The 21,498-nt window shown below is 47.0% G+C and overlaps 1 protein-coding gene across 1 annotated transcript; it reads left to right on the top strand.

Annotated features, from left to right (window-relative positions):
• Positions 1-1,160: 1,160 nt before the first annotated feature.
• Positions 1,161-20,750, top strand: hgfa (hepatocyte growth factor a). Its single transcript, XM_028954758.1, has 20 exons — positions 1,161-1,291; positions 3,717-3,870; positions 3,974-4,086; positions 4,988-5,135; positions 5,257-5,369; positions 5,736-5,850; positions 8,503-8,639; positions 8,725-8,845; positions 8,935-9,053; positions 9,997-10,162; positions 10,821-10,954; positions 11,482-11,575; positions 13,297-13,424; positions 15,579-15,611; positions 15,706-15,808; positions 16,736-16,810; positions 18,430-18,567; positions 18,694-18,800; positions 19,824-19,966; positions 20,051-20,750. The coding sequence occupies exons 1-20, from the start codon at positions 1,228-1,230 to the stop codon at positions 20,228-20,230; spliced, it is 2,385 nt and encodes a 794-aa protein (XP_028810591.1). The 5' UTR covers positions 1,161-1,227; the 3' UTR covers positions 20,231-20,750.
• Positions 20,751-21,498: the final 748 nt, after the last annotated feature.

Raw genomic sequence — 21,498 nt, 5'->3', positions numbered from 1 at the left:
CCACTGAGTTCATTATTTATGTCACACGTCTTAAATGGGAATCACTTACCACTCACTCACAGACTATCCAAAGCAGTTTAGGACACAGGGCTGTGCAGAGTCACTTCTCCAGTCTCCAAATAACATAGTGTATATGCCTTGCGCGGCGGGAGGAAATCGGAGAACCCGGAGGAAACCTGCGTCAACACAGGGCGAGCATGCAAACTCCACATATACACAAATCCGGAGCTGGGATTCGGACCCCAGACCTTGGAGGAGACATGTGCTGAATATTAATGATAGATCATGAAGTCTGGTATTACATTACCTACCGTCATTTTTTAAATGACTCAAATTACAGAGACGTCACTGCAATAAGCCTCACCCTACAACCTGCGACTTCGTGGTCATCGAGTTCATCAGCAAGTTTGTCACCAGACTGCTACCACCCTTACATCATACCGTTTTTTTATGTCGCTGTCGTTCAAGATGTAGCACAAAGTCAAAGTGCAGCTGTTCCAGGGAGCTCCCCGAGTGGAATCCTTGGAACCGTCTCAGAATAAATTTTGGAAAAACATCAGTTCTCCCCGAGCGGTGCGGGAATCCTGACCGTCCTGCGTGCTCCGTGCTGCATTCCTGCTCTCTGGCACCTCGGTGGCCGCGCTGAGCGGCGCGCGTAACGTGCGTAAAGAGCGCATCTGAAGATAAAAGGGTTCGGATGTGTCCACCTTGCAACGTGCAGAATAAAAGCTACCGTTCAAGCAACCAAACATACAGGCTTTTGTACAAACTGCACTTCTGTAAATACATGTAGTTAATACTTGTGTGGTCATTTTTGATGCGTAAAATGGTTCGTGATTATTGGAAACGGCAGTTGTCCATTATTAACCTCTTATGGTCACTCGTGTGCAGTCCAGTGCGTAATGCGCACAAACTTGCGCTCTCCATCGGCCCGGTCTGCGCCAAATGTCCCGTCACCCCCAGCGTGTGGCTCAAGTCCTCTTTAATTGCCCCGCGTCTGGATAGGGAGGGGGGGGGGGGCTGACGGTGTGATAAAGTGCGTGCGTGGGTGCAGGGGAGGTGCGTGGGGGTGGGCTCGAAGCAAGGCTTCCTTCCAGTAAGGATGGGGATGGGGGGCTTTTCCCTCTTTAATCATTAAGTCGACTGCGGGATCGCGACATATACGCCGGTAAGAGCTGCAGAGCGCTTCCCCCGAACCCCGAACCCCGAACGCGCACCCCGGCGGACATGGACGCGGGAATCCCGTGGATGTACAGGGCGCTGTGCTGCGTCATTTTCGCGGTTAATTTGGGTAAGTTTTCAGCTCTCCAGACCGTTATCTGTATTTTACGCAGGACTATTTTACACCACCAGTCTGACTCATTATTTTTATTACCAGAAGACCCAGGTTCAAACCCCACTTACTACCATCGTGTCCCTGAGCAAGACACTTATCCCTAAGTGTCTCCAGGGGGGGGACTGTCCCTGTAACTACTGATTGTAAGTCGCTCTGGATAAGGGCGTCTGGTAAATCCTGTAAATGTAAATGTTATTGTCAGTCTGTGATTTTTTTTTTTGGGGGGGGGTGTCGTTGACTGTGCCCTCATCTAGAACATCACCAGTGAGAAAAGTGGGGTACGTCTTTATTTTCTGAGAACTGAGAGTTTCTTGGTTGCTCACTGTGTATGGTGTGCGTACAGAACACTGTTTTTTCCCTCCCTAGTTTCGAGTATCCATGTGCAATTCATGTTTTCTGTGTATTGATTTTACTCGCATTAGATGACACGCGCGATTTAAGAGTTGGGGACCTTTCCTCACACGTTATAGTGCGGTATAGATGTTCTTCACCGGGAAATGTTTCGTTACAGCCGCATGATCAGATATTAGGTGGAAGCTGGGCTGGGGGGAGATGTCCTTCACTGGGAATATTTCTGGCGCGCTATTTTCTTTGCCTCCCGCGCGTTTGTTTTTTTGGCGCGAGAATAGTACAGGAGCCGTAAAGTAAACCGTCAGCCGGGGACTGTGTGCATGTGATGCCCCCGCCGGCCTCGGCTGTATATTTGTGCTCGACTGGAGGACCGGTCAGCTGCCCTCTCTCATGGCTCCTCGGAGCTGCACTGTGGGCTGGGACGGAGGGACGTGTTGGACAAACTTGGAATGTCCGATGGGGCGATATATATCATAATTGCAACAGCGATACCTAATTACGAGACGCCGGGTTATGGGTCATGTTCACTATAATGACCTCTAGCTCAGAGTTGGGTTCAGGCTTGTGATTGGTCAGGTTTCCTGTTTGACCCCAGGGTGCTGCTGAAACATTTTTGGCATTACGTGCTCTTTGAATGCAAGGATTTGGGGAAAAAAGAAAAGAAAATGGGACACCAACGCGAGAAAGCATTACTGGGCTGTGTAACATCTGGCCAGCACGCTGCGTTCCATATTTCTCGGTTTTGAAGAATTCACCGAAACAGATGTGGTACATAAACATCAGCCAGAGAGAAATGTACCTCAGACCTCTGTTATTCCTTTTGCGGAGAGGATATAGGCCTGCGCATCCCTCCATCCCCGGAGCATCAAACCCAATTCCTGGTGGGCCGCGGCCCATCGCAGACATGAAATATTCCCCACGCTGTAATTCGGTAATTACAGCTTCGCCTCCCTCAGAGCTACATGGGGGCCAAGAGCATTGTTCAGAGACAATAGTAGCAACTCGGGTTCACATTTACAACATCTAAGGGTGAGACGAAGGTTGCCAGGCTGCTAGAAAGAAGTCGAGTGAGGGTAAAAAAAAAAAAAAGAAAAAGGGTGGTAGTAGCCTAGCGGGTAACACGCTCACCTATGAGCCAGAAGACCCCGGTTCAAATCCCACTTACTACCATTGTGTCCCTGAGCAAGACACTTAACCCTGAGTGTCTCCAGGGGGACTGTCCCTGTAACTACTGATTGTAAGTCGCTCTGGATAAGGGCGTCTAGTAAATGCCGTAAATGTCAATGGTAAACATTTAGGACGCATCTAAACCGCTTGAAACTCACCATGGAATGACCACTCCTAATGCTGCATCCACTGTACCACTGAATCCGTCGTATTGTGCAGAGTAGACGTCTCAGCCATCCCTGAAGTGTTGAATTCACACCCAGAAACGGGGGGGGGGTTGAGAGATCAGAACAGCGCTTTAATTGGGCCGCTGATGGACAAGATTGGCGATAGAATAACACAGCGATGACTGCCAGATGTGCTCCAGTGTGGCCCAAACATTAATAATCTGTCCTTACCAGTCCATCAACCCGGCAGGGGTCCTCTAGAAAGAACAGTACCACGATGGATACCGCTGGGTTTATCTGAGCTCCGCTGGAGTGGTTTCAGGCCCCGTGGTTTATTAGAATATGGGCAGGCCTTCATTTTGACAAGAAGTTGACAATGAGGGCATCAAAGTTCAATATTGAGGGACGGTTTGATGTTTCAGCTGCGGCTTCCTGTTGTGAGAATGTGTCGTCTGCATTTAACCATCACCCTTAGTGAGCAGTGGGCAGCCATGACAGGTGCCCGGGGGGGGGTTCAGGATTTGAACCCGCAACCTTCCGATTACTAGTGCGCTGCTTTAACCGATAGACCACGTGCTGTGGAGATGCCACTTGAATTTCCTGTCCTACCTGCTCAAACGCATTGTCACTGACACAAAAAGGGTTAAAACCGTGTGTGTGAATGCTTGATGGATGCCTCTATCTGTCTGGTCTAGAGGGCGTTCAGCACGCCCTGCAGGGCTACCAGAAGATGGAGAACACCTGGCTGCTCTGCCCGGACTGCTCTCCCTCCCCCAGGAGCAGGAAAAACCTCTCGCTGGAAGACTGCGCTCGCAAGTGTAGCAAGAACAAGAGAAGTTTCACCTGCAGGTCAGCACACACACACACACACACACACACACACACACAAACCCGTCCGAACTCCAGCCAAGATTTTACGCTGAACTCTGCCGCGTCCTCTCTGCTTGTACAGGGCATTCGGCTTTGATCACTCGAACCGAACATGCAGATTGCTTCCCTTTGACCGTCACAGTGGAGGTGCGCAGAGGGGATACAAACCAAAGCACGACCTTTACGAGAAAGAAGGTAATAAATCAACAAGGTCCAACATCTTCTTGTAGAGGCTTGACTCTTACGCTTTCCTGAGAGGTGTCAGTTTTGCCAACAGGGGGCGCTTCTGTGAAAGTGAAGTGATTGTCATTGTGAAACACTGCAGCACAGCACACGGCGACACAACGAAATGTGTCCTCTGCTTTTAACCGTCACTCTTGGTGAGCAGTGGGCAGCCGTGACAGGCGCCCGGGGAGCAGTGTGTGGGGACGGTGACCGGGATTCGAACCGGCAACCTTCTGATTACAGGGCCGCTTCTTTAACCTCTAGGCCACCACTGCCCCTTCAAAGCGGTGGTCTGGTCCCCAGTGTTCAGTACAAATGCATGATCAAGGTCCTCAGTTCATTTCCTTCCTCTGTAACCATATCTGGGACAGTATATGCACTATAGAAATATGTAGCACAAATGATTCTTCCCAACGGCCTGGAATCAGTCCCTGTGGGACTCGGCACGTGGCATATACGTTCTTTGATGCGTGAGTCCAGGGGTCTAGGGGTTTGCGTCAGTGCAGCTCAGAGCTGTAGCTGAAACTGAAGGCCTTCAGCACCAAAACGCAGTGCATTCCGCGGCTGTACCAGTAATGGGAGCAGGGTGCTGGCTGTCCTCGCTGGTGTCCTTTAACACCTCATCCCCCTGAGTGATCAGGGGGATGATGTCATAGCTGGGATCCGGGCTCCTCTTTCAGGGGCCCTGAGTGCTAATGAGAACAAATTGGTGGGTGGGTGGGTGTTTTTGGGTGGGCAGACGTTCTAACTATCATCACTAGCAGAGACACGGGAGAGTTTCTCAACTTGGAGGATGGTTAGAATGACGTCCTGTCACCTTCCCTGGCCGTTGCAGCGTTTCCTCAGCATCTCGCCTTCTCCCTGCCCGCAGAGAAACACACGCTGCAGACGTATCTCAAGACGGAGGACACCTGGCTGCTCTGTCCAGACTGTGCTCTCGCCTCTCGGGTGAGGAAGAGGTTCTCTTTGGAGGACTGTGCCCGAGAGTGCAGCAAGAACAAGAAGTCTTTCACCTGCAGGTGGGGCTGGGACAAAACGTGTTCTTCTCACACACACACACACACACACACACACACACACACACATCCGCTTCTTCGCCTACTACTAATTGTCCCAATTCCGTCCCCTTGGGGTTTGCAGGGCTTTTTATTTTGGTCGAGAGAGCAGGAAATGCCACTTGCTTCCTTTTGACCACCGAAGCAAAGGAGCACACGGTCAGCACAAAGCCGACCATGACCTTTATGAGAAGAAAGGTAAACATTCCTTGCATGATGAGCTTTTTTGGAGTTCCTCGCTACACTTGCTTCAGCATGATGTTAACAGAGTTGGACGTAAGTGTTGCATCTTTATAGCTGAGAGTCTTGGCAGCGTCTCCTTGTCCTCGGAGTAAATTCTTCTGCGTCCCGGTAAACACTCTGAGCCATTTCTCCGCTCTTTAATGGCTTTCTAGGCAAGCAGCGCACAAATAAAAAACAAGGCAAATAAGCGTCCCAGTAAATCAGACGGGCCTGTTTAGATGCCCGACATCTTTCACCTGCAAATTCCTTCCATGCAAGTCAGCAGCAGCCCGGCGTCGCCGGTTCTGCTGTTTAACGCGCCTGCAACTGGCTTTTTCCTAGAGTACGCCAGGGAGTGCATCGTCCGTTCCGGGGAGAACTACCGAGGAAGACGGAATGTCACCAAGTCGGGGATCCCGTGCCAAGCCTGGGCCGCCTCCATCCCTCACGAGCACAAGTAACGGCTCCCACCCGCCTACATACACACACTTGGGTCTATAAACATTAAAAGGGTGGAGTTTTTATAGAGTACAGGACTTGACCTGGTTGACACCTACCATCTTGTTGTATGTAGTAACTGTCCCCGTCAACTGTTAAGAAGCACCAACGCACGGTCACGAGTTTGACATTGTGGACTCAACTGTATTTTAACTGTTTATTTGTCTGCAGAATGTGTGTCCATTACAACAGTATATTGTCGCTGCACCTGCTGCTCTTGGTTTACTTTTCCCCCCAACATTTTTTTTTGAGTCGGAATCCACGTAGTTACCTGGGTGATTCTACAGAAACGGTGCCATTTCAGTAGGTTCGGTGTCTAATGCTGCCACAACTTTTCATGAACCTACATTTGAACAAGTTCAAGTTGAAGTTGAGCTTTATTGTCATTTCAGTTACATACATGTTAGACAGTACGCAGTGAAACTGCGTTTATCGTCGTGGCAAACCTGGCAGGCAAACTCAAGGTCGAGGACAGGCAAAGGTCGTGGTCAAAAAGCAGGATCATTCAGGGGTTTGTAAAGAAGGCAAGCGTCCCTGGGAATTTCTTTCAACAAAGAGCATGCAGCGTCCTCCCTGGCCACCTGACTTTTATCCTGGGCGCCGCCCGCTCTCACTCCAAAGTTACGTACTGACATAAAGTGCACCTGTGCAACAGGCAAACATGGGACACGGGCAGTGCAAGAATGGCAGAATAGCAATACAGACAGCGCGAGCAACAATGAGCGCATTCTGCTGCAATAGAAATGTAATAGGTATAATGTTCTGAACATCAGAGGTAGAGTGTATGTTTGTCAGTTCAGAGTGTTCAGGTGTCTGATGGCCTGTGGGATGAAGCTGTTGCGCAGATTTTTAATAGTTAGCTGAGAAAAAAATTATAGCGATATTCATTTGAACCTTTGTACTTGTGTCTTTCTATAGAGTATAAAGAATTTGGCCTGTCCCCATTGCCCATCATACCAACAGGATGTTCAATTTTGATTTCATGATGTTAAATAATAATAACCTTTTTTTGCAAAGTATTCAACCTTTTTGTCATAAATAAACAAACAAAAAGATGTTTTTATTGTATGTATTGTGTTATGACAGATATGTCAAGTTATATTTTGCAAACATTACATGATATTATTGCATTTTATTGCATTTTTCTTAGCAAAGAATACAAAGTTTAACACAAAAAAAAGTCATGCTTTTCTGCAGATTATAGAGTAGAAATTCAGTGTTTTCCTTTATTTGTTTTACGTAATAAAATATATTATTAATTACAAGGGACACCTAAACTGACATTACTGACATTATCAGGTATTATCAAATCAAAAAAGATCTAAATCTGTAATGTACTGTTCACCATCCTCCTCAATCCCAAATGGCAGCGTTTTTGTAGAATCCCCCACCTGCAAATTGTACGAGTTTATGCGCCGCGTGTTTACTTTATAAGCCACATTAGCGTCGTTCGCAGTGTTAGTGATTAGAGAAATGTTGCGGGCTGCCCAGGGAGGGGAACTTTTCAAAGAGTGGGTTTTTGGATTTATGGACTGAAGTCATGTTCTGTCTGCTCTCCAGCTGAGCACACAAAGCCACGGATCGAAGAAAATATGAGCCGCCAAGGCTATGAAGAGCATGGCCTCCTCGGGTCTTCTGTGAAACGCAGGGGCTGGGATAAAATCGGCCTCTATATGTTTTCAATGTCACATGGGTTTGAATGGATGAATGAGCTTCAAACTACTTGATTGGCCTTGTTGCATCTTTTCCTGCTCGTTTTTGTCGCCATGTTGATGTTTTCCGTGCGTCATTCTGGCTTTTGTTTAGTTATTGTGACGTTTCGCTGGACATAAGCGCGGTCCGATTTCCTGGTGTACACAGACTCTGAAGTCAGTACGGTCACCCGCGAGTGTAAATTTTGTCTCGGGTCAAGTGTTCTCGGTTTGCTTAACTGCTCTCACCACAAAGCAAAGCCAGGCCCCGTGTCTGGAGCGTATGTGTGCAGCGTCTGGCTGGGCACCTCGGGGACCGGTCTTTGGCAGAGAGAGGCGGATGGCTGGCTAAAATCTGTTAGCACAACATCATTACCATCATACCTCAGGCCTCGTGCTGAAGAAGGGAGTTTCACCATATGCCGCTGCGAAAGTGTGGTGCCAAGCACTTAGGCGCTTTATTTACCGCTCCGTTAAAACCAGATCGTAATCAGGGCCCCGGGGTCGGGCCACGCTTTTTTTTTTTGCCGCCACTCGGTGTTTCACCGTATTCAATACGGTCCGGGGTTCCACAGGGTGTGGTTTCAGGGCAACGTTAAGTCTGTTTTCTGTCCGAACCATCACTGTGCTTCTCCTGCCACAAAGTCTGTTCCCACTCTAAGTGGAAGTGAGTGATGGTGTGCAATTTTTGGGGTGCAGAGTGGGGCAGCATGGAACTGTGAGAGGGGGAGAGTAATGCGAGAGTGTAATGGCTTTTCTTTTTGCAGGGAGGATCTGACCCTGTCGTCAAGTCCCATCACACTGTCTGCACTTTTACACTGTGCATGCTGAGAAAAGGACAGGATGATAAGTCAAAAAAAACCCATGGCTAATCGTTTGGCTGTTTATTTTTTTTGGTCCCTCTCATGATGTGCATGCAGTTTTCGAGATCTAAAAAAGAAAGACCTGAGGCAGAACTTTTGTCGAAATCCCAAAGGAGAGACAACCGGCCCCTGGTGCTTCACCAAGGACCCGGAAACAAGACATGAGGAGTGTGGCCTTCCCCAGTGTGCAGAAGGTAAAGGCCAGGAAGTGTTGACGTGCGGGGCTAAACATTGCGTTTGGGGTACCGCTGCTCATTAAAAAAAAGCGTGTGTTTGCAGTCGAGTGTGTGAGTTGTAAGGGGGAGGGATACCGAGGTCCCATGGATCACACAGAGAGTGGCCGGGAGTGTCAGAGGTGGGACACACAGTGGCCCCACGGACATGACTTCCATCCACACAAGTAAGATCCAAGCAAAAGGCATACTTTATATAGTTCATAACACATTATGACCGTAATTAAGATTGAAATGGGTTTCTCCGTGCTTATAGGTACAAGGATAAAGGACTAGATGATAACCTCTGCCGCAATCCTAATAATGACATGCGCCCCTGGTGTTATACGATGGATCCCAAAAAGCGCTGGGAGTTCTGCAACATCACTGTGTGTGGTAAGAGCTCGCACTATTATTGTCATATTTTCTCTCTGAGTCATGAAGAGTCGACATTTGTCATTGATTCACCGTGAGTTCGTGGGTTCTTGATTGGACCCCACTGAGCCTGTGGTTTGGCCTGTGGCCTCCCCCCAATGAAATAAGGAGGCCTGTGGGAGACACAGAGCGGCCCTTTGTTTATGTTCAGGGTGCTATGATGGTTTATTGTGGATCTCAGCTGAAAGCCATTTTGGATTGATCATGTTTACACAAGAACAGCAGAAGAAGATGTGAGGACAGGGGAAAGACTGGGATACGAAAGAGGGGACTGGAGCGGAGCTGCAGGTTTAATTACCGGAGATATGGCATTCATCGACTCCATTCTGGACCCTCGCTGGCCTTGTCTGGATCGCTTGTGATTAAAAGTTCATTACTGGCAAAGACACACAATTAAGCAAGGAGACAAATGAGTCTGGAGACTCCCGGAGGTGCAGAGGAAAATCCGCCTCCGGGTCTCGGCCATGTGTCTTGGTAATGGCTGTGCGGCTTCACGTGTTCACGGCTGCTTTTGTAATATTAGGCCAGTGGATAAAAATTCCAACTCGCGCCCTCGGAGTCGCAATAGTTGGGAATATTTGGGATTCCTGTGAAAGCTGGATTCCCTCCGTGGCTTGGGATCATGGTGTTTGGTTTGGCCGCAGGCCGCGCATCCATCAGGGTGATGTGCCTTAACTCGACACCCAATCACACACACACACACATTTCCCGCTGCAGGTGCGGACCTCACGCTGTAGCGCTCCTCCCTGCTGCTAGCGGGAGCTCATAAATCGCCGGTGCGTCAGCCTGCCTGCAGTGGGGCCTGAGCCTGAGGGATTAAGGCAGCCATGGGTCTACACACACGTATACACACGTTCACACATATTCAAATCCATTTACGAACGTGCTCTGCTCCTACCCTCAGAACCTCACAATGACACTGATGAAGATGTGACCACTTCCTGTTTCCGGGGTCAGGGAGAGGGTTACCGTGGCAACGTGAGCGTGATCCCCAGTGGTATCGTCTGCCAGCGCTGGGACTCCCAGTTCCCCCACAACCACTCGTACACCCCCCAGAACTACAAATGCAAGTGAGTGACATCAGGTCTGGGGTCCTGCTCTGGCCACAAGATACCAAAGTGTCTATGGGTCCATGGTAGTGTATATATTTGTTTTTGTCAATATATATACACTACCATAATATATACACTACCATTTACAAATGTCTTTGCCTTTTCCTTGGAAAAAATTAAGAAAAAATTATAAAATCCCATGAACTCATGTCTGCTGAGGCACTAGGTACCGTACTAGTATGAATTTGGCTAATTTTATTGCTTACTAAAATAATTGAAAGGGGGTTTCTAATAATTTATGAAGTTTAAAAAATGAGAGACTTGGCTTAACAAACAAACACAGCATTCCATTGGGAATAATTGTTCAGTAATTGTTGCTGATAAATTTCCTCTCTATGTGTCATTCCAGTCATCAGAAACATTTATAACATCAACAACATATAGACCAGATAGACGTTTTGATGTCTTTTTAACGGACCAAAATATTTCCCAACCAAAAAGAAGGCCATTTCTAAATGACCCTTAACTTTTGAATGGTACTGAAAATGATATAATATATAAATACATATGCATTTGTATGGAGATGTTTCTTTATGCATGCATCTGCACTCATAATATATGTGTGTGTGTGTGTGTGTGTGTGTGTGTGTGTGTGTGTGTGTGTGTGTGTTAACAGGGATCTGAGACAGAACTATTGCAGGAATCCTGATGGAGATGAGAGTCCATGGTGCTTCACCACTGACCCAAAAGTGCGTAGGGCGTTCTGTACCAGCATCCCCAGGTGTGAGTCTGTGAGCACCGACAGCACAGGTGAGGCTATAATTTCACTGCTCAGGGTTCTGGTGGGAGGCGTAAGCAGATCAGGATATGTGGGCCCGTGTGGACCTCTTTCCGTCTGAAACTGTCCCTCAGCCAAATGAATGTGGTTTGGTTTATTTGGGCCTGTTCTTGTTCCATATTCTTCAAAAGTGGAAAAAAAACAGCATCTGTTGCAGTATATTTCTGGATTTTCCCCCTGTTTTCCCCTGTATTTCAAAAGAGGACACATGCTGTCTCTCTGTTTTTTTCCTTCTCACATCGAGTTGTGGTATCATTGTATTAACTTACGTCTGTTTTTTCTCAACGCCACACAACCGCTGGCAGACAAATGTTGAGAAACCGCTGATGATAGAGTGGTCCCTGATGTTAAATTAACCATGCCACAAATAATGCTCCATTTCCCTGCTAATACAACGCAAACACGTGAAAATTGGGGCCTGAAGCGCTGAATAGCCGCTGGCGCTGGGCAAGACATGGTTACACCATGTTCCACTTTGTTCCTTTGCCTCTTAACCCAGACTGCTACGAGGACACGGGCGAGACGTACCGAGGCAATCTGTCGAAGACCCGCTCTGGCGTCCCCTGTGGGCTCTGGACAGATTACATATACAGGTACTGTGTTTTCTCACTCTTTTAATAAAGTCGCCTGCAGTCTTTCCGGACCGAATGGACCGTCGATTTACATCGCGGTAGACAGTCGACAGTTCAGCTCCTCCTGGACTAGGTGCTCTGAGCGTGCTCCACAACCACAAGGCTTAACGTGACCCTTTTTTATAATTTTGAAAAATGTACAAAGTGCACAGAGCTGTGAAGCTGTCAATTTCGACATGGTACCAGTTTACCAGAAGTGAAATACTCTGCTGTTTTGGTCTGTGGTGTAATTTGCATGTATGTCTATGTATATGCATTTACATCGTGCAGGCTGAATAATTTGCTTCAATCGTAGCTCAGCTGAACTGATATAGTTTGGTAAAAAATTATGTCAGACATTATGTCAGACATAAAAAATTATGTCAGACCTTAAAGAAAATCAAATTGCTTTTAGATGGTGATTTAGACTGAGAATATATTAAATTGGTGCTCAGAAAAAGCTTTTTAATGATATAGGTTTATTTTATTGCTAAAAAAACTAAAGCACCAGGGGAAGCTGAGGCACTTGTTTGCCTGTAATAGGTCCCCTATTATGAAAATTTGACTTTATGAGATTATATAACATTAATACATGTTCCCCTAGCCTGCCTATGGTCCTGCATGGGGTAGAAATGTTGATAGGTGTAAAGAGTGCTTTGGTCATTCAGAGAGTGGCAGATGGTCAGATTTGGAATTATGACGTTAACTCCCGTTTCTCATGCTTTGTCCACCCACTCCCCTAAAAAGTAACTCCACCGACCATCATGGCTGGAAAACACGCAAAGCCTTCCAGTTGGTGATTGGATGTAAAAATGTATTTTTTGTATTTTTTAATGCAAGACTCAGTGGGACAGTGGGACATTGTTTCCGCGAATGCCACCTCAACTTCTATAGGCCTCTCTCCTACACATTGATATTTAAAGCTACAAACTCCTGGGGAACTGTCTAAAAGTAGCTGTAAAGAGACTTTAGATATAGTAGAATGGGACACTAAGACCGATTCTAATTTTTCTTGAGCTTCAGAGATTGCAGGGCTCCCGTTCAATGTTCCATAATCCAGGGCTAAACTGAAACTGTTAGTGTTCCTTAATTTACGGGAATTTAAATAGCCAAAAAAAAAAGTCTCAGGCATGCGGACATGTTCCAGAGGCGACCCACGACCTCAGGAAGTTCTTTTTTTCCCGACTCTGCACAGCAGATCAAAGCCAATCAGCTTTATTCATGTGGCTGCCAGGCTGCTTCGTGGAGGTCAAAAGGCGTCGTCGACAAAAAAAAAAAAAAAAAAGAAGCACTGCCTTGTTGCGTGTCGGCTGCGGGTGCAGAATTGCCCCGAAGCCTCCGTCTCTGCACAACGAGACGGCCCAGCTCGCCTCCAGCCGCTCAGCCCCGTATCCACATTGGCCGGATGGCTCCGTCGCCCGAATGCGGCGCGGTAGCTCAGTTTCGGGTCCTATCAGATGCAGAGGCTGCGGGTAATGTTGCATTTAAGCGTGTAGATCTCAGCGGCACGGTGCAGGCTCCACAGTGCATTCCATGGCTTTCCCAAGAGAGCCCTTCAAACGGACCAGCCTCTTCCTTTTATGGGGCTCGAAATGGTGAAGAATCAGTAACATACGGTAACGGCACACTCAGAGTTTCCACTCGCGCGATGGAACTGATGCTTGGCTTGTGTGTGTGTGTGTTTGTGTGTGTGTTTAATGCAGCGGGGACACACACTCTGCAGCTGGCCTTGAGCGAAACTTGTGCCGAAACCCTGACAGAGATAAACACGGCCCCTGGTGCTACACGAGCAACTCGTCCATTCCCTGGGACTACTGTCGACTACCACGCTGTGAGTGACAACGCAAGCCGCCAATCGCCCACAATTCACATGTATTATAACGCAATAACAATATTCAATATTCATTAAATATGAAATATTTACTTTAACAACAGTCCTGGCTGGTAGTGGCTTAGTGGGTAACATACTTGCCTATGGGGTAGTGGTGGCCTAGCGGTTAAGGAAGCGGCCCCGTAATCATAAGGTTGCCGGTTCGAATCCCGACCCACCAAGGTGCCACTGAGCAAAGCACCGTCCCCACACACTGCTCCCCGGGCGCCTGTCATGGTGCCCACTGCTCACTCAGGGTGATGGGTTAAATGCAGAGGACAAATTTCACTGTGTGCACCGTGTGCTGTGCTGCTGTGTATCACATGTGACAATCACTTCACTTTTAAGAACCCGAAGACCCAGGTTTGAACCCCATTTACTACCATCGTGTCCCTGAGCAAGACACTTAACCCTGAGTGTCTCCGGGGGGGGACTGTCCCTGTAACTGCTGATTGTAAGTCTCTCTGGATAAGCTTGTCTGGTAAATGCTGTAAATATAAATGTGCTGAAATCTCCTCTTCCATCAACAATGCTTGATCTCACACACATTGCTGAAACCTTTTTATTATCAAATCCAGGTGACACCGTCATGGGGTGAATTATCGGTGCATTAATCCAGCCATTTTGTCGTGCTGTGCCGAATCTCCGCTATAAATTTCACTCTCTGTGTAGTCGGGACACGCACCAAAATGTGGACCATCATGCATTGCGCTCGGTCTGGTTCTGAAGGAGAAGAGCCGTCATGCGGTGGATTTACCGGCGTGGAACCGTTGAGACGGTCTGGCGCGAGAACGGAATTTGTCAAGCGCCTCACCTGTGCAGCGTCTCGCCGTCTCCTCTGCCCGAGCAGCCGTATTTTACGAATTATTAATAAAGACACGCTGGAAGATGCGTGGAAACGTGTTTTGTTGCTTAGGAGGAATTATGCTGCGTTGGGAAGCTCGCATCCAAAACCAGCAGCATTTCGGTGCCTGTGGCCTCACACGTGCGGTGTGGGGCCATTACGAACGTGGACAATTACGAATGTGGACAATCCCGTGGCATCGTGACATCACGACGAGTTTTCGACTGCACCGGCGCTCGGCTGGCGCTGAACTTGTGTACCACCGGCCTCAGCGGGAGCCACAATACAATAAAGGCACAGGCCGCGCCCACTACGCCAAACAGGTATTACCTACTCGAGGATATCCACAGCATTAACTCCGCCCACTCAGCCCACTCGGCGTGGTTCTGGCTCTTTGGGGCCAGTTCGGAGTGGCAGCTTCTGTCTGGTCGCGTTCAGTGTCTCAGTCCTGGTGGAGGCCATCTTTTTTTTTTAACTCGTGGTTTTGCTCCACTGCTCCTTTCGTGTGGTTGCCCCCCCCCCCGTGACTTTGTTGATAACACAATGAGCGTTTGTACTAATGACGGGCGAGCCGGCGCAGCCCTGTTCTGATCACAACAACCGAGATGTTTACCACAAAGCGCTGCGGTGGAAATCTCTTTCAAGGAGACCATATTGTGTCCTCCTTTAAGGAGCCTGCATTGTCCCCCTTCGCATGGCGGCATGGAGAGCATTAAAACTGCGATTCGAGCTTTGCGGCGAGCCTGCTGACGCGAGGCTTTCAAAGTGCTGACGGTTTGATTTTTACGCTCATGTTGTGCTCGCAAGTGCAGATGATGGACGGGGACCATGCTAACATGGCATTTGTATGTAGCATGAAGCTAGCCGAGCAGAACCGCGTCAGGCTCTGGCATGAGATGTTTGCCTGCGCCTGTCACCACTCGGCACGGGCCGTAACGCGGCGCAGGCCTTACGTAACGACTCCCCCGACCCCCCCCCCATCGACTTAACTTCGAACAGAGCCGTGACTCCGCCGGCTGGGGTGGCTTCTTGTGGCTGGCGCTGATCCGCGCGGCGTGATGAAACTCGCTCTCGAGCGCGCTTGGCATCAATCTTCGGGGCCGCCGGAGCCTAGGCTCGCTTCGGCGGCGCGCCCACCGCAGCGGGCCTGTAATTTATCAGGGATTAGCCCTTTATTCTTTCCTTGCGTTAACGCCGCGTCTGCTGCCTGATGGATCTCTTCATAAAATAACCCCCCCCCCCCCTCTCTCTCTCTCTCTCTCTCCCGCCAGGTAAAACGTCTTCGAGCACGGCTCAGCCAAAGAGTGAGTTCTGCACACACCAACACGCTCTCCTTTCGGGCCGGGCCGCTCGGGGTCATGACCTGACACTCTCTCTTTCTTCCAACCGTCACTCAAGTCAGCGTGCCGAAGCCATCCTGCTTCAGCCACAAAACCACGCGCATTGTGGGCGGCACCCCGGTCCAGAGAGATGGCAGCTGGGTAGTCAGCATTCAGAAGGGGTGAGTGGGCGGGGCAAATTCATTCATTCGTGTACAGTAAAGAACTGACCTTTGTGTACGTTATTTGTCGGGGAGAAATTTCTTTTTCCTTATGAATGGATTTCAAAATGAACGAGTTCATCAGAAATATGCAATGTGTTAAAATAAATCCAATTAATCCAAAATAAACCTGACTGATTTTCCAATGTGTTTGGCAAAATTGCATAAATTGATTTGGGTGGTTAGCTCAATTTGCACTACAAAACCTTTTTTTTTACTTACTGCCATAAATGTGAAGCAACGGACCCATAATTCAATTCGGCACTGCGTGACTTCACACCACTCGAAGTCCTGTTACGAGCATTAGTGCAAGTGTCCCCTTAAGGCTTAAGTCGCTTTTCAACATTTGTCTCCCTAAGGGTTAAAAATATTACAACAATAGTTAATCGTAATTATTCACAATTCGTTGTTTGCTACATTAGTTGTAAAAAAAATTATTGATTGACATCCCTAATAAAAATGTCAAAATTGTCAAAATTGAGAAGCATTTTTACCATGACAAGAACATATGAATTTACACTACTTTCAGTAATAGTTTCAAATCTGATTTGGCCTTTTGAATTCAAAATAAATCTATTTCTGAATATTTCCGTGTACTCAAATGATTTTTTAGAGAAACTGGTTGCTTTTAATGTTTTGTTCTTAATTCATTATTTAATCTAGTGAAAGTTTAAAAGGAGGATATATCTCTACTCATCGCTGTGGTTTGTATACTTCATCTGCCGCTGTCTACGTTTATTTATCAGTTCCAGAGTGATCAAGGATGGTAATAGCCAATGAAATTGTGTTAGCTACCAATGAGGCTCTGGAATTTATGAAATAAACTCATTTGAAATGGTACATTCTTGAGATGGCAACACAAGTTCTGGTTCTGCTGTTTGTTTGTAGGAACATGCACTGGTGTGGCGGTTCACTGATAAGGGAGGAATGGGTTCTTACCGACCAGCAGTGCTTCTCGTCCTGGTAATATCATCTCTCCCTGTCCAGCTCTACCGCCCCTCGTCTTCTTTGGTGCGTCTCTCTCTCTCTCTCTCTCTCTCTGGCTGTCTGTCCGTCTGTCTTGCTATCTCCTCTGTTCCTCTGGACTTTCTCAAAGATGTGAGGATGCGGGCAGTTTCCTGTTTATGAGGAGCCAGTGGAAGGTCCTCGTGCGGAGGTAGAAAGAGACGCCGGGGTCCTGGGGGCGCCGATCTGTTTAGCTTCTGTGCCTGGTTGTGATATATGCATGTGGTTCTGCCATACCGGTGGGAGTGGGACCCTCGCTGACCCGCGGTGTATCTGCACAAATGCACGCCGAGGGAAGGAGGGAGGGAGTCTGCGTTTTAGATCACTACTCATCCCAGATCTTCTCTCCCTGGAGCTGGGCTCCCCTCGCTGCAGCGAACACATGGAAAAAGCAGCTCGGGGTTCAGCTGTTCATGCTGTCGCCTGGATGACCCCTACAGCCCAATCGGAACCAGAGCCTGCTCCCCTGACGCAGAACAATACGTGAACTCACTGGAATCTAATTCAGTTAAGGCCTCCACTACAAAATCAGTACCGTAGTGAGCTTCTACTCCGCATTTCGATACATCCTGCTGTCAGGAATCAGAAATCAGACGAGGGCGGGGAAGTTTCGTTTCTTCTGCACTTGCGTTGTTTCCTGCCCTTGAATCAAGGGCTCAATCAAAGTGCCTTGTGTTTATGTCTGACCATAAAATGTGATGTTATCACATTTTCCCCTGGACACGCGTGCTAGCATGAAATATGACAGGTGTCCTTTACAGTCTCCTGTCCAGGGCACAGCTGCTGGGCTGATTTGTGCTCAGATTTAACTTCTGGTGCTTGCCGCACGATTGGTTTCACTCCAAATCTAAAATAAGTTGAACTTGAACTGTAGTGATGAATCCTGAATCTCTTGCATACCATGGTGTATCTGGTGAGTTAAAATCAAGTGGAATCAGTTCCAAGCCAACACTGGAGACAGTTCATCTTATGCATAGTCACAGTATTTTTCGGGAATATTGCAGTATATTTTATTTATGAATAAACCTTTACAATTTTGATCTTAGACTGTTCAGATGTGTTTGCAGACTCGATTCACGTGCTTTGGCACATTTATTAACAATGTGCCAAATGTTTGCTATAGTAATTGGATAATGCCGTATTACCAACCATCAATTGTCTCAAATAAATATTCCTTAGTATATGCCCACTCGTAAAATCTTTAAAGTCTAAGGACTTTACTCTACATCACGTCCCGTCTGTAGCAGCCCTCTGCCACTAGTGGCCGCCACTTATACACGGGACATATGATTGTTCTTTTGTGCTGATTGTTCTTTTCCACTGTTCTGCTTTGTTTTTTTTTTCCCATTACACGCCTTGACTCTAGGTCAAGGTCTTGGGCTAGAAATTAAGTCTCTCCCAGTGCTGGATAAATCAAGCAAATACACACACACAAAAACATTATCCTACTAACTAGTTCGCTGGAAGAGGATGAAGCAGCACGTTCTGGTTCACATTCATTTGAGATAATGGGGAGGTGCATGTGCTGGAATGAATTTGATATGAAATAAAGCCTTCACCGTCTCCTGTGTCCTCAGTGTTCCTGACCTGTCTGAGTACAGTGTGCAGGTGGGCCTCCTCCACCTCAACTCCTCCTCCCAGAAACAGAGCCGCCGGATCACGCATGTCGTCTGTGGACCTGAAGGCTCCAACCTGGCCCTGCTGAAACTAGAACAGTAAGCGCTAGAACTACAGCGCTTTGGTAGCACATCTATTTCAAATGTGCCCATCCCATGCAGGCCTTAGATCACTCTTCAGAAGCTTGTCATTGAGTAATACAGAAAATGCATCTTCTCCTGCAGGCCAGCCCCTCTGTCTGAGAGCGTGTGGACCATCCAGCTTCCTGTAGCTGGGTGTGAGGTCAAGGAGGGAACCTACTGCAGCATGTACGGCTGGGGGGAAACCAAAGGTAGAGGGAGACCATGCCATAACTCACAGTTCACATTTACTGCAAACATTTATCATATCTGTTGCTGTTAAACGTCTCACACCAATTCAGCTGCTTGCAAACATTTTGAATTGATGAGGAAAGGGTACAAAGTGTAGCCAAGATTTGGATTGTATTTTTTCTTGCACAATCTCAAATTTTCTGGTCCCTACAATCAAAAATCATCCTGTTCAAAATAATTAATTGATGAAACCAAAAATGAATTGAAAACAAAAGTCCTCCAGCCCTGCACTGATCTGCAAATGTGACCGTAGGACTACTGAAGACAAGATGAGAACCTCTATTGCCTCAATGTGCAAAGGTGTGTTTTGGAGAACAAAGTCTGTCAAAATCATGGAAAAGAACATCTAGACATTTTTTGCTCATGTTTATTCCTGCATAAAGTACGAAAGAAAAGGGGTTTTGGTTATCAGTTCATTTTCTTGCTCACTTCTTGCTCCAATAAGAGGCATTTTACCTTGCTTAAAATGCCTCTTATTGGAGCAAGAAGTGAGCAAGAAAATGCCCAGATTTTTACACAACACTTCAAAATTAGAATCAGTTTATGTTGACACAGATTCAGACTTTGATTGTTCTTACATGAAATCTAACAAAAAGTGTATTTAATACGCAGTACAATTTAATTTAAAGGGTTATATACTTGAATTAGTAAATATAATAAAGATGTTCGTTCCACTGGCAGTGTTTTTCCTGTTCTAAGACTGATTTAATTATGTACACAGTAACTGAGATGGTGTTGCATAAAGCCCAAAAGGATTTGACTGAGCTGGAAAGCACCAAACTAACAGAACAAAAAAAAAAGGTTCTTGTTCAGGAAGACACATGGTTCAACTTAGAACCAGGTGATACATAAAACGCATGTTCTGCCAGCTGGAGAACCGCGTTATGCCGAATCGCTTCGTGCTAATTTGCACCCAGAACGGTTTATTAAGGCTGCAAGTGTGTTTCTTTAATGATCAACCGGAGTGTTTGACTCCGCTACAGGCACCGGACACGAGGGGTTCCTCAAGGTGGTCAACCTGCCCATGGTGTGTAACGAGAGGTGCTCCGCCATCCACAACGGCAGCCTGCCGATCACGGAGAGCAAGCTCTGCGCCGGCGGGGAGAAGGACAAGGGCGTGTGCGAGGTGAGCACACACTTCATCCACCATCAGGTACGCAGTCGGCACTGTTCATTAGAGGCGAACTCACGTGGACCTCGTGACTTGCAGAAGGACTACGGCGGCCCGCTGGTGTGCCAGGAGCGCGAGAGCAAGGTCATCATGGGGGTGAGCATTCACGGCCGGGGGTGTGGGATCGCCCAGAGGCCGGCCATCTTCGTCAACGTGCCTTTCTACTCGGACTGGATACACAAGGTCTTCCGACATTATTCCACCGCGGAGAACGTGTGAGGATCCGAGCGGGATTTACCTGACGTCATACGAGACTTTTTTTTTTTTTTTCTTTTCTAAAGTCTTGTTTGCAACTGGACAGCGTTTCAGCGCTTGCTGCCATTTTGTACTTGGCAAGCCTTCTAATGACCAGTGTGCAGTTTACATATTTGCGGAAGAATTTACAAAAACAAATGATGGATTATTGGTTTTTCAAGCCTTTTTGTAGGAGTTTCCCTTTGGCACATAGATGGAAACTTGGATAAATAATTTAACGGGAGGGCCGCGGGTTCGCGGGTCCAGTCACAGTTGCTCTGCTGGTGAACTGGAGGAGTTTTTTTTTTTTTCTTAACGACTTTAACGAATCAATCGCCTGGAAAACTTGAATATCATTGAAGACTGAAGATAAGAAAATGGCCGTAGGCCACGAACGCATTCGTCGCGAAGACGCGGCAGATATCTCTTTATTTTTGACTCCATGTGGGAGTTTGCTGTGGCCCTTGACGGGCAGTGTGATTTGCAGACCTGTACATACGGTACGGATGACTTATGAGTGTGTTACTGGCACTCCTTTTTTTTTTTTTTTTTTTTTACAAAATTGTGTGGGTCTTATAGATCTGGCTAGCTTAAAGCATCTGACTGATCGCCTGTTTTTATCTCAGTGTTTTTCCTTCCATGTTATCTGCCCACCAGTGGGTTTATTTATTGCCGGACTCCAGCGTTGGTGACGGTATCAGAACCTGGAGTGCAGATTGATGGCGTCTCTGGAAAGCCATATTTCTGGAGAGTCACCGGCCCTGGATTATGCAAGATTTTTCAGCGTGCAAGAAATACACATGATGGGTCCTAATTTATTTTTTTTTTATCTTGAGCATGACACAGCTGAACTACATGCCAAAAAATGTTCCAACTCAAGGTCAAGATGTGGCTGTTTTTGGAAATAAGCAGTACGGTCTGTCTGAAAAATTCTTGTACATCCATCCACGTTGAGACGTATGTAAATATATGTTTGATAAAAGGCTTTTCACCACTTAAAAAAACAACAATATTTTTGTCATTCTTTTTTTGTAATATTCTATACTGTCTCCTATACCAGCTGCTACAAGAGGCTATGTTGACCTCTGTTGTATAGTCCTAGGTCTATAGTTAAAGGTCTTTAATTTCCTGATATTTACTCTATTTAATGTCAAACTGGCAACAACTGATCCTGCCTTTTTATTTTCTCTAAGGCATGTAAATACTTATTTTTTTAATAAACATGGCAATTAATTTTTTTTAATAAAACATAA

This window comes from Denticeps clupeoides, chromosome 15 (genome assembly GCF_900700375.1).
Source record: "Denticeps clupeoides chromosome 15, fDenClu1.1, whole genome shotgun sequence".
NCBI lineage: Eukaryota > Metazoa > Chordata > Actinopteri > Clupeiformes > Denticipitidae > Denticeps > Denticeps clupeoides.
The sequence above is the reverse complement of the archived record's forward strand: the minus strand, read 5'-3'. Positions and strand labels throughout refer to the sequence as shown.